Here is a 14,339-nt window from a genome sequence, read left to right as displayed (position 1 = left end):
TGCATATGTGGGTATATTGAAAGAGATGTGTCTTCAGCATTTGTCCATCTGTCCTAATTGGAACTGGCAGTACCTGGACAATTCTCCCAGAACTGGTTTTTGTTTTTTTGTCAGGAGCCACTTCCTCTCTAACCGGATGTTAAAGGGATATTTTGAGAGCAGAGGCTGTTATGCAGTTGAAGTGCATTTAATTTCTCTTTAGTCTCCCTTTCACTGCCCTAGTCCACATACACATCTTCTGTTCCACATGTAAGATAGACTTACAGAATACTATTGACATTGCAGTGGCAATGGGTGACAGAAGACGGGAAGGACAGGGCACTAGATGGACTCTGCTGCTGATGGACAGTTACTTTTTAAAATGAAACTAAGCATCGCTTTACTGTCTGACCTCAGATGCAGGCCGCGGATCTCTCATGTGCTTCCAACCCCATGATCCTGTCCCTCCCATTGCTGAGATTCTGGTGGGATATTTTGGGTGTGTTTTGCTCATTATGTCCTTCAAATGACTGTTGTACTTCGAGCTCTGTCACAGGTGTGATTTGACGCTACAAGTACAGATGCTACTGTAACCATATCGTTTCTTGAGTTTCTCCATCCATCATGCTTTCTCTTAGGTAATAAGTTTAGTTTTCAGGTAGGAGAATCTAGTGAAAAACTGACTTTATTTTCTCATTTTCTGTTAGTCCAAGAACCAAGAAAGTTGAATTATCTCTTCACAGATTTAAAATACTTGAAGATAGAAAACAGGAAATGTAGTTCTTTACAATATGTATTAAAAAAACAAAAAACAAAAAAAGATGGTCCATCTCTAGAGCTTGAAATCGATACCATAAGTCCTAATCATGTATGGCTGTGGTTATTTTGGTCCCCGGGGGCTTCTGTGTACAAAGACATTTTATGAAGTATGGATAAGACCAAAAAAGAATTATTAGAGTCTGACCAAATTTACTTGAATTTGTTTTGAGGCTAAAATGGCCATTAAAAAGACTAATTTTGGCTTGTTTCTGGTAGTAGAAAGTGATCTTGGTGGTGGGAGGGGTGCTCTGATACAAAACTAAACTCCTCACTTTATTGGTTTGGCCCACTCTTTTTGTTAAAAATCTTTCTTTTATAGAAAAGAAGAAAACTGACTTATATCAAGAATTAGGTCTTCAAGCCAGAGATTTGAGGTTTCAGCATGTGATGAGCATCACAACAAGAAACAATAGAATTATCATGAGAATGGAGGTAAAGGGTTTTTATGCCATCGTCCTTTCCTGCTTCCTAGCTGTCTTGATCAGTATCTAGGTGAAAAGTACCTTTGTACTGACAATGGATGTGTGAGACGTAGGGTACTTGATAATATAACGTGTCATTATGAGCGTAACTCTTCCGTGGGTTCTGTACATATGTTCAGCAGGCATGACTCTTGCTCTATTTTGTGTTGGAAGAGTTCTGACTGCAGTCTCTATTCTCGCTGTTGGAATTTGGTTTCTAGTTTCTGAAATGGTAGGAGAAAGAATCTTGATTATAATAGACATTTTCAGTTGTATACAGTTATGTGTCATCATAGCATAACTTTAGCCACCAAGAACATATATTCTGGTTCTTCAAATAGCCCAGGAATATCCCTTAAAATTTATAATCTTAACTTAAATTTTTATTTTAACAGAAAGCTTTCTAAAACAAAGTCTTCCCCTGTCTACTCAGAGTACACTAAATACAATGTAATTTTCCTTAGTGATTCAGAATAAATTTGAACCTATGTAATTTGGATGGGCTAATGTCTAGAGTTCAGAAATAGATGAGACATGGTTCTCAATGGTATTGGCCCTCCAGTAGACATGAGACTTGCTTTCTTTAAGAAGTCTTTGATGGCAGATTTCTGTCATTTTAACTAGAATTTTTAAAAAAACTAATAACGGAAGCAGTCTTCAGAAAATATTCTTCACTTTTGTTATTGATAGCTAGAACCCTTTAAAAAAGTATCTTTGTCCACCAAAAAACTACAAGAACTGATGTGTGAATTCAGTAAATCACAGGATACAAGATCAACAGACAGAAATCCATTGCATTTCTGTACACTAATAACAAAGTAGTAGAGAAATTAAACAGTCCCGTTTACAATTGCATCAGAAATAGTAATAATAATACCAAAAATAATAAAATACCTAGAAATAAAACATTGATAAAAGAAATTCAAGATGACATGAAAACATGGAAAGATATTCCATGCTCGTGGATTAAATGTCCAGACCTCCAGAAGCAATCTGCAGATTTAATGCAATCCCTGTGAAAATACCAGCAACATTTTTATTGATTTTTAAAAAATTTTTACTTTAATCACCAGTGCTCATCATGACAAGTGCAGTCCTTAATCCCCATGACCTGTTGTCCCCATCCCTCCACCCACCTACCCCTCTGGTGACCATCAGTTTGTTGTCTATAGTTAAGGAATCTTAGTTTCTTGGTTTGTCTCTTTTTTTTCCCCCTTTGCTCCTTTTTTCTTTCTTTCTTAAATTCCATATATGAGTGAAATTACAGGGTATTTGTCTTTCTCTGACTTACTTCACTTAGCATTATACTCTTCAGCTCCATCCATATCTTTGCAGATGGCAAGATTTCATTATTTTTTATGGCTGAATAATATATGTATATGTCTCATATCTTTATCCACTCATCAATCAGATATTTGGGCTGCTTCCATATCTTGACTATTGTAAATAATCTGCTATAAACATAGCAGCACATGTATCTCTTCAAATCAGTATTTTTGTATTCTTTGGATGAATACCTAGTAGTGCAATTGCTGGATCATAGGGTAGTTCTATTTTTACCTTTTTGAGGGACCTCCGCACTGTTTGCCACCGTGGCTGCACCAGTTTGCATTTCCGCCAACAGCGCATGAGGTTCCTTTTTCTCCACATTCTCCTCCAGCATCTCTTGTTTTTTGTGTTGTTGATTTTAGCCATTCTGACAGGTGTGAGGTGGTATCTCCTTGTAGTTTCGATTTGTGTTTCCCTAATAATAAGTGATAATGAGCATCTTTTCATGTGCCTGTTGGACATCTGTATGTCTTTGGAGAAACGTCTGCCCATGTGTTTTGCCCATTTTTCTTTGAACTATTTGTTTCTTGGGTATTGAGTTTTATAGGTTCTTTTAGACACTAACCCTTCGTTGGATATGTCACTTGCAAATATCTTCTCTCATTCCATAGGTTGCCTTTTGGTTTTGTTCATTGTTTCCTCTGCAGGAGCTTTTTATGTTGATGTAGTCCCATTAGTTTATTTTTGTTTTTGTTTCCTTACCTCAAGAGACATGTCTAGAAAAATGTTACTATAGCCAATGGCAAAAAAGATACTTACTGCCTGTGTTCTCTCCTAGGGGCTTTGTGGTTTCAGGTCTCATGTTTAGGTCTTTAATCCATTTTGAATTTGTTTTTGTGTATGGTGTAAGAAAGTGGTCCAGTTTCATTCTTTTGCATGTTGCTGTCTAGTTTTCCCAGCACCATTTGTTGAAGAGACTGTCTTTCCCATTGGATATTCTTTCCTGCTTTGTCAAACATTAATTAACTATATAACTGTGTGTTTATTTCTGGGCTTTCTGTTCTGTTCCATTGGTCTGTGTGTCTGTTTTTGTGCCAGTACCCTACTGTTTTGACTATTGCAGCTTTGAAATACAACTTGAAATCCAGAATTGTGATGCCTCCCGTTTTGCTTTGCTTTTTCAAGATTGCTTTGGCTATTTCAGGGTCTTTTGTGGTTCTGCACAAATTTTAGGACTGTTTGTTCTAGCTCTGTGAAAAATGCTGTTGGTATTTTGATAGGGATTGCATTAAATGTACAGATTATTTTGTGTAGTATAGACAGTTTAACAGTATTTATTCTTCCAGTCCATGAGCATGGAATGTCTTTCCATTTCTTTGTGTTGTCTTGAATTTCTTCTTTCATCAGTGTTTTATAGTTTCCAGTACAGGTCTTTCACCTCTTTGGTTGCATTTATTCCAAGGTATCTTTTTTTTTTAATTTTTTAATACTTATTTTGAGAGAGAGAGTGAGAGAGAGAGCAGGGGAGAGGGCAGAGAGAGGGGAGACATAGAATCCAAAGCAGGCTCTAGGCTCTGAGCTGTCAGCATAGAGCCCAGTGTGGGACTCAAACTCATAAGATCATGACCTGAGCTGAAGTTGGATGCTCAACTTACTGAGCCGCCTAGGTGCCCCAGTATCTTATTATTTTTCATGCAATTGTAAATGGGATTTTTTTCCCCCTAATTTCTGTCTCTGCTGCTTCATCATCAGTGTATAGAAATGGAACAGATTTCTTTACACTGATTTGTACCCTGCGACTTTACTGAATTCGTGTATCAGCTCTAGCAGTTTTGTGGTGGAGTCCTCAGGGTTTCCTATATGTAGTATCACATCATCTGCAAATAGTGGAAGTTTTACTTATTCCTTGCCAAATTGGATAATTTATTTCTTTTTGTTGTCTGATTGCTGTGGCTAGGACTTCCAGTACTATGTTGAATAAAAGTGGTGAGCAAGCACATTCTTGTTCCTGATCTTAGTGGAAAAGCTCTCAGTTTTTCACCATTGAGGATGACGTTCGCTGTGAGTTTTTCATATATGGCCTTTATTATGTTGAGGTATGTTCCCTCTAAACCTACTTTGTGGAGGATTTTTATCATGGATGTTGTACTTTGTCAAATGCTTTCTCTGCATCTGTTGAAATGATCGTATGGTTTTTATTCTTTCTCTTGTGGATGTGATGTATCATGTTGATTGATTTGCAAATATTGAATCCCCCTTGCATCCCAGGAATAATTTCCACTTGATCATAGTAAATGATTGTTTTGATTTATTGTTGAATTTGGTTTGCTGGTATTTTGTTGAGGATTTTCGCATCTGTGTTCACAGAGATATTGGCTTACAGTTCTCTCTGGTCTAATCTTTATTTCCTTTTTTCTGCTGGCTTTAGGCTTTGTTAGTCTTTATCTAGCTTCTTCAGGTGTAAGGTTAGGTTGTTTATTTGAGATTGTTCTTGCTTCTTCAGGCAGGCCTGTATTGCTGTGTATTTCCCTCTTAGGACCATTTTTGCTGCATCCGAAAGATTTTGGACCATTGTGTATTCATTTTCACTTGTTTCCATGTACTTTATTTCTTCTTTTGTTTCCTGTTTGACCATTCATTGTTTAGTAGCATATTATTTAACCTCCATGTATTTGTGTTCTTTCCAGGTTTGTTCTTATGGTTGATTTCTAGTTTCATAGTGTTATGGTCAGAAAAGATGCATGGTATGAATTTGATCTTTTTCAATTTGTTGAAGCTTGTTTTTTTTGCCTAATATGTGATCTATTCTGGAGAATGTTCCATGTGCACTTGGAAAGAATGTGTATTGTGCTGTTTTAGGATGGAATGTTCTGAATATATCTGTTAAATCCATCCCGTCCAGTGTGTTATTCAAAGCCATGGTTTCCAGGTGCTGGGTGGCTCAGTCATTAAGCATCTGACTTCGGCTCAGGTTGTGATCTCATGGTTCGTGAATTTGAGTCCCACATCAGGTAATCTCGAGCCCTGTTTCTTTCTCTCTCTCTCTCTCTCTCTCTTTCTCTCTCTCTCTCTTTCTCTCTCTCTCTCTTTCTCTCTCTCTCTTCTTTCTCTCTCTCTCTTCTTTCTCTCTCTCTCTGCCCCTTTTGGGATTCTCTCTCTCTGCCTCTCTCTCTTTTTCTCAAAAAAAAAAAAAAGCCATTGTTTCCTTGTTGATTTTTTTTTTTTTTTTAATATATGAAATTCATTGTCAAATTAGCTTCCATACAACACCCAGTGCTCATCCCAAAAGATTCCCTCTTCAATGCCCATCACCTAACTTGTTGATTTTCTGATTGGATGATCGTCCGTTGATATAAGTAAGGTGTTAAAGTCCCCTATTGTTATTGTATTATTCTCACTTAGTTCCTTTATGTTTAACTATTTTATGTATTTGGTTGCTTCCATGTTGGGTGCGTTAATATTTATAATTGTTACATCTTCTTGTTGGATTGTCCCTTTTATAATTATATAGTGTCCCTCTTCGTCTCTTATTACAGTCTTCGTTTTTGTTTTTGTTTGTTTTTGAAAACTTTAAGTTTGTTTATTTTTGAGAGATAGGGACAGAGTGTGAGCAGGGGAGGGGCAGAGAGAGGAGATACAGAACTCAAAGCAGGCTCCAGGCTATAAGCTGTCAGCACAGAGCCTGATGCAGGGCTCAAACTCATGAACCACGAGATTGTGACCTGAGCCAAAGTCGGGCATTCAACAGAGTGAGCCACCCAGGTGCCCCAATTACATTCTTAAAATCTATTTTATGTGATCTAAATATTGCTATCCCAGCTTTCTTTTCACTTCCATGTGCTTGACAAATATTTCCACCCCCTCACTTTTGATCTGCATGTGTTTTTAGGGCTAAAATGCATCTCTTATGGACAGCATATAGATTGGTCTTTTTTTTTTTTAATCCATTTTGTTACTCTGTGTCTTTTGATTGGAGTGTGTAGTTCATTTACATTCAAAATAATGTATTTATGCCATTTATATGATTTGTGGTTGTTTCTGAAGATTTTCTCTGATCCATTCTTTCTTTCATGGTTTGCTGGGTTTCTTTCGTGATATACTTGGAGTCTTTTCTCTTTATTTTTTTCATATCACTGGTTTTGATTTCTGGTTATCATTAGGTTTATATACAACGTCTTTTGCAGTCTGTATTAAGTTGATGGTCATTTAAGTTTGGACCCATTCTTTACTTCTCCCCTCCTGCCCCCACATTTTAGGTATACATGTCATATTTTACGTCCTTTTATTTTGTGAGTTCCTTGACTGATTTTTTTTTCCAGAAATGTTCATTTTTACTGATTTTGTGTTTCTTACCTTCATACTATCATTTTTGGTCTTTCCTTTGCAGTCAAGGATTCCCCTTTAACATTTCTAGCAGGATTGGATTAGTGGCCATGAGTTCCTTTAGTTTTTGTTTGCCTGGGTAACTCTTTATCTCTACTTCAATTCTGAATGACAGCCTTGCTGAATAGAGTATTCTCTTTTTTAATTTTTTAAAAACATTTGTTTTTGAGAGACAGAGTACAAGCGGGGGAGGGGAAGAGAGAGAGGGAGACACAGAATCTGAAGCAGGCTACAGGCTCTGAGAGTTAGCACAGAACCTAATGTAGAGCTCGAACTCACGAACTGTGAGATCATGACCTGAGCCAAAGTCAGACGCTCAACCAACTAAACCACCCAGGAGCCCCTGGATAGAGTATTCTTTCTTGGCAGCAGGTTTCTCCCATTTTGTACTTTGAATGTATCATGCCATCTCTCTGTCTTGGAAAATTTCTGCTGAAAAAAATCTGTTGGTAGGCTTATGGAGTTTCCTTTGTATGTAACTGTCTTCTATTGTCTTGCTGCTTTTAATATTATTTCTTTATCACTGTATTTTGCCATTTTAATTACAATAGGTCTTCGTGTGGATATGCTTATGTTGATTTTGTTGGGAGTTCTCTGTGCCTCTTGAATCTGGATATCTGTTTCCTTCCCCACATTAGGGAAGTTTTCAGCTATTTTTCTTCAGATAAATTCTCTACCTCCTTTTGTCTCTTCTTTTGGGACTCCCGTAATACGAATGTTATTATGTTTGATGGAGTCACTGAGTTCCCTAAGGCTGTTCTCCTGTTGCATAATTCTTTTTTCTCCCTTTTGTATAGCTTGGTTACATTATTCTGTCTTCTAGGTTATTAATTCATTCCTCTGCTTCTTCAGCCTGCTGTTTATTCCATCAAGCGAAATGTTTCTCATTTCATATATTGAGCCCTTTATCTCTTTATGTTTCCTCATCTCTTTGTCAAGGGTCTCACTGATGTTGTCCACTCTTAAGTCCGTTGAGTATCCCTATGATCATTGTTTTAAATTCTCCATCAGGTTTGTTACCTATATCTGTTTTATTTACATCTCTGGCTATGGCCTTGTCCTGTTCTTTTATTTGGGGCAAATTCCCTGTCTTCTCATTCTGTATGAGTATCTCTACCTGTTTCTGTGTGTAGGAAAGTCTCCTGTCCTTGAAGGGAATGTTCTTATGAAGAAGAGGTCCTGTGTAGTGTCTGCAGTGTAGTTTCCCTTGTTCCCCAGGGCCTGGCACTTCTGGTACTATCTCCAATCCATGCTCAACACCAAAAATACCAAATAATCCAATTAAAAAATGAGCAGAGACAGGAACAGACATTTTTCCAATGAAGACATGCAGATGGCCAACAGACACATGAAAAGGTGTTGAACATCACTCATCATCAGGGAAATACAAATCAAAACCACAGTGAGATATTATCTCACAGCTATCTGAATGGCTAGAATCAAAAATGCAAGAAACAGCAGGTGTTGGTGAGAATGTGGAGAGAAAGGAACCTCGTGCACTATTGGTGGCAATGCAAACTGGTACAGCCATTGTGGAGAACAGTATGGAGATCCCTGAAACAGTTAAAAATAGAACTACCCTATGATTCAGCAATCACACCACTTGGTATTAACCCAAAGAAAACGAAAACACTAACTTGAAAAGATATATGCACCTCTATGTTTATAGCAGCATTATTTACAATAACCAAATTATGGAAGCAACCCAGCTGTTCATCAGTAGATAAATGGATAAAGGAAGTGAGGTATACACACACACAATGAAATACTAGCCATAAGAGAGTATTAAATCTTGCTATTTGTAACGACATGGTTAGAGCTAGAGAATGTAATGGTAAGTGAAAAAAGTCAGAAAGACAGGTGCCATATGTATTCACTCATGTGGAATTTAAGAAACAAAAATGAACAAAGTAAAAAAGACACAAACCAAAAAACCAGACTCTTAGCTACAGAGAACACACTGGTGGTCACCAGTGTGGAGAGGGGGGGGGGATGGGTGAAAGAGGGGAAGGGCATTAAGAGTACACTTATGATGATGAACACTGAGTAACATATACAATTGCTGAGTCACTATATTGTACACCTGGAACTAACATAACACTGTGTTAAGTATACTGGAATTAAAATAACTCTTTCCCCTGATCATTTTTTAAAAAATTATCTCTTTGATGGAGAAGTGTGTGATAAAGCAAACTTAGCAGAATGCTAATTATACAGTCTAAATGATATGCATGTAGGTGTTCACTGTGATTTTTCAACTTTTCTGTATAAAAAATGTCATAAAATGTTAGGGAAAAAATGTGAAAAATCTCTAGTTTTTATGTCACTAATACAGTGGCCACAGGCTACCTGTCCATATGACTCTTCTCACTAAAAGGATGCCAGTCTTTAGAATAAATTTCTAATTTCATGGTGTTCTAAATTACAGCATTAAGATTATGTTTTGTCTTTATATTTTCACATAGCTTAATATGTTTTGGTAACATTTTAAAAAGGCAGCTTTCCCATTTCAGCCAAACTAATCAGGATTAAGTCAATTATGAAAGTCCACCAAAACATGACTTTTAAGAAAACCTTTTCTTTGTTCCCTGTTATTCTCATGATTACCCGTAAGTCTTCATATGTAGTTTGATTCCAGTTCTGTTGAGGGTTAGAGGTATCAAGATTTACATATATTTTAGGCTTCCTTTCTTTAAAAAGTATATCTTAGGGTTTTTAAAAAAAAAACTAACAATGATTTGGTTTAGTCTTAATCCAAGTTTAAAAAAGTATTAAACCCTACTTCATGACTGTTACTCTTCTCCTGCAGCTCTATAACTTGCATATATGCATGTGTATGTGTTTGTGTATATATATATGTTTTTTTTTTTTTTACAGTATTTGAAAGCTGTGATAACTCCAGAGTGTCTTCTGATACTAGATTATCGTAATTTAAATTTAGAGCAATGGCTATTCCGGGAACTCCCCTCACAGTTGGCTGGAGAAGGACAACTTGTCACATACCCTTTACCTTTTGAGTTCAGGGCTATAGAAGCACTCCTACAATATTGGGTAAGCCTATATTTTTATTTAGCTTCTTGAATTTGTTCTTGTTTATTAAAAAAATTTTTTTAACATTTATTTATTTTTGAGAGACAGAGACAGCACAAGTGGGGGGAGGGCCAGAAGGAGAGGGAGACACAGAATCCAAAACAGGCTCCAGGCTCTGAGCTGTCAGCACAGAGCCCGATATGGGGTTGAACCCACAAACTGTGAGATCATGACCTGAGCTGGAGTCGGATGCTTAACCGACTGAGTGTCCCTGTTCTTTGTCTCGTTTAAGACAAAGTTGGTATTGTCACAATGGCACTTTCCCTAACCACACCCTGCCTCCAAACAAAAACATCTCTAAGGGTCCTGTATAGAGAAAGAAGTTAATTCTTAAGCTATATGACCCAGTCAAATAGATCTAAGGTCCCTAGGTATAGTTTACAAAGTTTCTTTAAGAGTCCTATTAGGACATTCCCTTAAGCACATTTTAAGTTGGCTGTCCTTTGTGCAGAGTTGATAACTGTATTCAGGGGTGATAATTCAAAATATTTAACATCCTAAATATCATACAAGAGAACATACCAAAAAAATTTTAAATATATTCCATTTTATTCTGTAACTAAATTGTATATTGTAAAACCACATATACATGATAAATGTTATAGCTCAGATCACTCATCAGATCATTCTAATACTTTCCACATCACTCTTTGTACAATGCTTTGTTTGAGACAGCTAGCGATGCCACTGTTTGAGACGTAGTTTGACCTAGGAGCCATGTGTAATTCTTCTAATGACTCCCCCATTATGTTGATAGTCACTGAGTGTTTGGAGACCCTGTCAGGCCCTGAACAAGGGTGGTCACTGGCCTCCAGGCCCCCACAGATTGTTCATTATCTGTCCTTCTCGTTAGTCAGGTTAGTGTCAGGAGCTGGCTGCATGCAACAGTTTTAGGAGCATGCTAACCAGACTGAGGGAAGGAAGCAGGGAAAGAGCACGCACGGGGGGTGAGGACCGGGTGAACCTGGGTCCCTTCTCTCTCGTCTGCCCTGCTGTACTGAGGGAGCCGGAAATGGTTGCATCTCCCACTCAACCCGGGCTAATGAAGCAGGAGCTCAAGCTAGTATGAGCCCATGCGATGGTGACTAGTTGGAGCAGAGGACGGAGAGAAGAGAAGGTGCAGCCAGGGGTCAGTGACAGGTTACGTAGGCTGAGGAAGCTCTCGGTTCTCCTGCTGAGACCAACAGTAAATGCTGGGATTTATGTCATTAACTAGTTTTAGTAATTACTGCTTAGTTCTCTTATACTCTGTACCAACTCGTATATCCATATTTAGCCACTGGAATAGCTCTGTCAGTGCTTTCTTGCTGAATGTCTGCCATGCTTCTATATACCTGACTAATAGACTTTGACTTGACACTGATTTGTTTTTTTAAAGTCCCAAGTTACGTTTTGATTTTCAGAAGAATTTGTTATGTAGGAATTTTGAACTGCATTCTGTTGACTGAGAGCATGGGTTATCAACTGTAGAGTTTGTGTTGTAGCCGTGGAACGGCGGGTTTACTTTTAGTCCATCAGTCTTGTGTTCCTTTCATAATGAATGTTTATGCGGGAAGATTGTATGAGAGCTGATTCCCTGTTGACCAAGTGCAAGCCGGGTGACAACATCACGTGTGCTTATCTCATAACCTGGTAGATGTAGTTCTTGAATTGTCCAGAGTCAGCATTCCAGCAGTGACCGTGTTCCCAGCCATTACAGATTTTTGTGTTTAATCAGAAGATAGATCACTGACCCTGAGTATTCTAAAAAGATTGTTTTAATTCTTATGAAAGGTCATGTTGTTATCTAGATCAGCACTCTTCAGGGGAAACTTAGTGTTTTGCAACCACTGATCCTTGAGACACTGGAAGCTTTAGTGGATCCCAAACATTCCTCTGTAGACAGAAGCAAACTGCACATCTTGCTACAAAATGGCAAAAGGTAAATACAGGTGATTTACCTATTTGGGAGATAGACACAACAGTGAAATGCGTTGTATAAATTCAGATACAAAATTAGTATGTTTCTTACCTGTTTTAAAAATACCAACTAGTCTTGGTAATGGTAACGACTTACTCTCCATGCCTTCAAAATAGGAAAGTAGCCTAGGTGGGAAGTTGAGCTAAAAAGGGCACACGGGCTAATGTTTATTGAAAAGCTGTTTTGCCTGAAATGCTGCATTAGGGTCTTTTAATGTATTTTTGGTTTGGGAATTGATTCTTAATGTGCATGGTAAATATCAAAATTTTTTTACAAGTCAGTGTTTACCATCAATGTAGAAGTGATCAATTTGATAAGATACTTTAAAAAGGCACTTTTCTTGTAGTGAAATGTGTAAGGTTATGTTATTGGTCATTTCTATACAACTACTCTTCTAGTCTGTCAGAGTTAGAAACCGACATCAAAATTTTCAAAGAGTCCATTTTGGAGATCTTGGATGAAGAAGAGAGGCTGGAGGAGCTCTGTCTGACAAAGTGGAGCGACCCACAAGTCTTGTGAGTATGTAGTCGTGCTTTGCTACTTATTTTGGTAGGACCTGTCACCTGTCTTCCTCAGGGTGGTTTTTCATAGAGAACGTAACCTTTTCTGAAAAGCAGAAAATAGAGGCACCTTTTATCCCCGGTGGTTTCACTATTTCCCCATATGTATTGCATCTTATTCAGTGTAACAAGGATATATTGAGTGCACACTGTGCTGGTCTACGATGAGTATAAACACACCATTACCTGTATCTTCAAGGGACTGGCCACCAAAGTGGCCCACACATCTACCCAGACAACCTAGGGAGCACAGTGGAAGAGAGGGAAATATTCACGTGGGGATGGGGAGATGGCGGCGAAGGAGGGGAAGACATGGACATATGTTCTGTATCTTTTGTCTAGTGTAAAAACGCTTATCTTATGAATCTTTTGTCTCTTACAAAATTAGAAATCATTTACTCTCCTTATGCACACTCAAGTTAAATGTTTACTTTTGAAGTACTCAATATTTTTTTTGTTCTTTGTAGATGAGTTTTAGAAATTAACAGAGACATCTTTGTCACGTCCATACTTTCCACAGTCTGTACAGATTTTTTAAAGCATTTTGAGACATTAGTTACCTATATTTTAAAAAGGAAAAATTAAGATTAAAAGGGCTATTATAGCAGAGAGATATAATGGCAGGAACTTGAACACACTTTTATTTGCTTTGCTTATTAGGCCAGTCTGTGTCTAATATACTTTGTAAGTGTCTTGCACAGAGCACTTCACTCCTACTTATTCCCTATGGTAGGGTGGTAGGGAGTATAAGTAAAGGCTCACAAAATAACTATTGACATCATTCAAGAACACTTTTCTTCCTATATGAAAATAACATTAGGTATCTATCTTGGAAAGGAAATGCTATGTTCGTTTTTAGTTTTACCTGATTTGCACGAATTTGCACTCCTTCACCAGCATTTACACATCTGGATTTTCCTATAGGTGGTAGTGCATATTTGCGTGAGAATCCTGTGAACTGGGGCCCTGGAATACAGTGAACCCGGCTATCCTGCATAGGGATAGGACCTGTGCCCCCTCGCCCCCCGCCCCACTTAGTCTAATAGTGCTTGGGGTCGCCTGACAAAGCCACTCACAGACTGACCTCCATCACAGTAAAAGAAAAGACAAAGGCCAGTTTTGTCATCGGTAGCTGAATATTGTATACAAAATCAGGAAGTTTTTGGTATGAATGTATGATGCATGCATTGGGGGCATGTTAATTACATTAACGCTTTTAATTGAAGTGAAAAGAGCAGTGCAGGAATCGACCATGCAGAAGAGATGGAATTGCTGTTGGAAAACTACTACCGATTAGCGGAGGATCTTTCCAATGCAGCTCGGGAACTCAGGGCACTGATCGATGATTCACAGAGTATCATATTCATCAATCTGGACAGGTAAGAAAGCATTCTATAAATCAGTCAGTAAATATTTTCTTTTAAAGTAATTCTAAAGTGATAAAGCTTTTAAGGCCCTGTCATTTTGGGAGGAGTTACATCATCATCTATAAATGCCACATGGGAGTATGTCCTCTTTTTAAGGTATAGATTTAATCTGTGTGGCCTCCAATAGATTATTTCGTGGATTTGCTGTATGGCTAGCGGGCCCTTCTCATCCAAGTACGTGTTCTCCTCTCCAGCCACCGTAATGTGATGATGAGGCTGAACCTGCAGTTGACCATGGGAACCTTCTCTCTTTCACTCTTTGGACTAATGGGAGTTGCTTTTGGAATGAATCTAGAATCTTCTCTTGAAGAGGTGAGACTGCATTTCAATAAGCTAGGGATTATTTTTTATGTTTTGAAGATCGTTTTTTAAAATGGATTTTAAGGGGCGC

At 37.9% G+C, this 14,339-nt stretch overlaps 1 protein-coding gene across 2 annotated transcripts in view; it reads left to right on the top strand.

The window, feature by feature from the left end:
- The window catches only part of MRS2 (magnesium transporter MRS2), a 34,531-nt gene that overhangs the window by 5,917 nt on the left and 14,275 nt on the right, over nt 1–14,339 (top strand). For both annotated transcript variants that reach the window (XM_060614670.3, XM_060614671.3), the window contains exons 4-9: nt 1,118–1,230; nt 9,789–9,962; nt 11,792–11,922; nt 12,360–12,476; nt 13,748–13,900; nt 14,143–14,260. In XM_060614670.3, coding sequence (XP_060470653.1) covers nt 1,118–1,230; nt 9,789–9,962; nt 11,792–11,922; nt 12,360–12,476; nt 13,748–13,900; nt 14,143–14,260 — 806 coding nt within the window. The remainder of the gene's footprint in view (nt 1–1,117; nt 1,231–9,788; nt 9,963–11,791; nt 11,923–12,359; nt 12,477–13,747; nt 13,901–14,142; nt 14,261–14,339) is intronic.

The sequence above is a fragment of the Panthera onca genome, chromosome B2 (genome assembly GCF_046562875.1).
Source record: "Panthera onca isolate mPanOnc1 chromosome B2, mPanOnc1 haplotype 2, whole genome shotgun sequence".
In the NCBI taxonomy this organism is placed as follows: Eukaryota; Metazoa; Chordata; class Mammalia; order Carnivora; family Felidae; genus Panthera; species Panthera onca.
The sequence above is the reverse complement of the archived record's forward strand: the minus strand, read 5'-3'. Positions and strand labels throughout refer to the sequence as shown.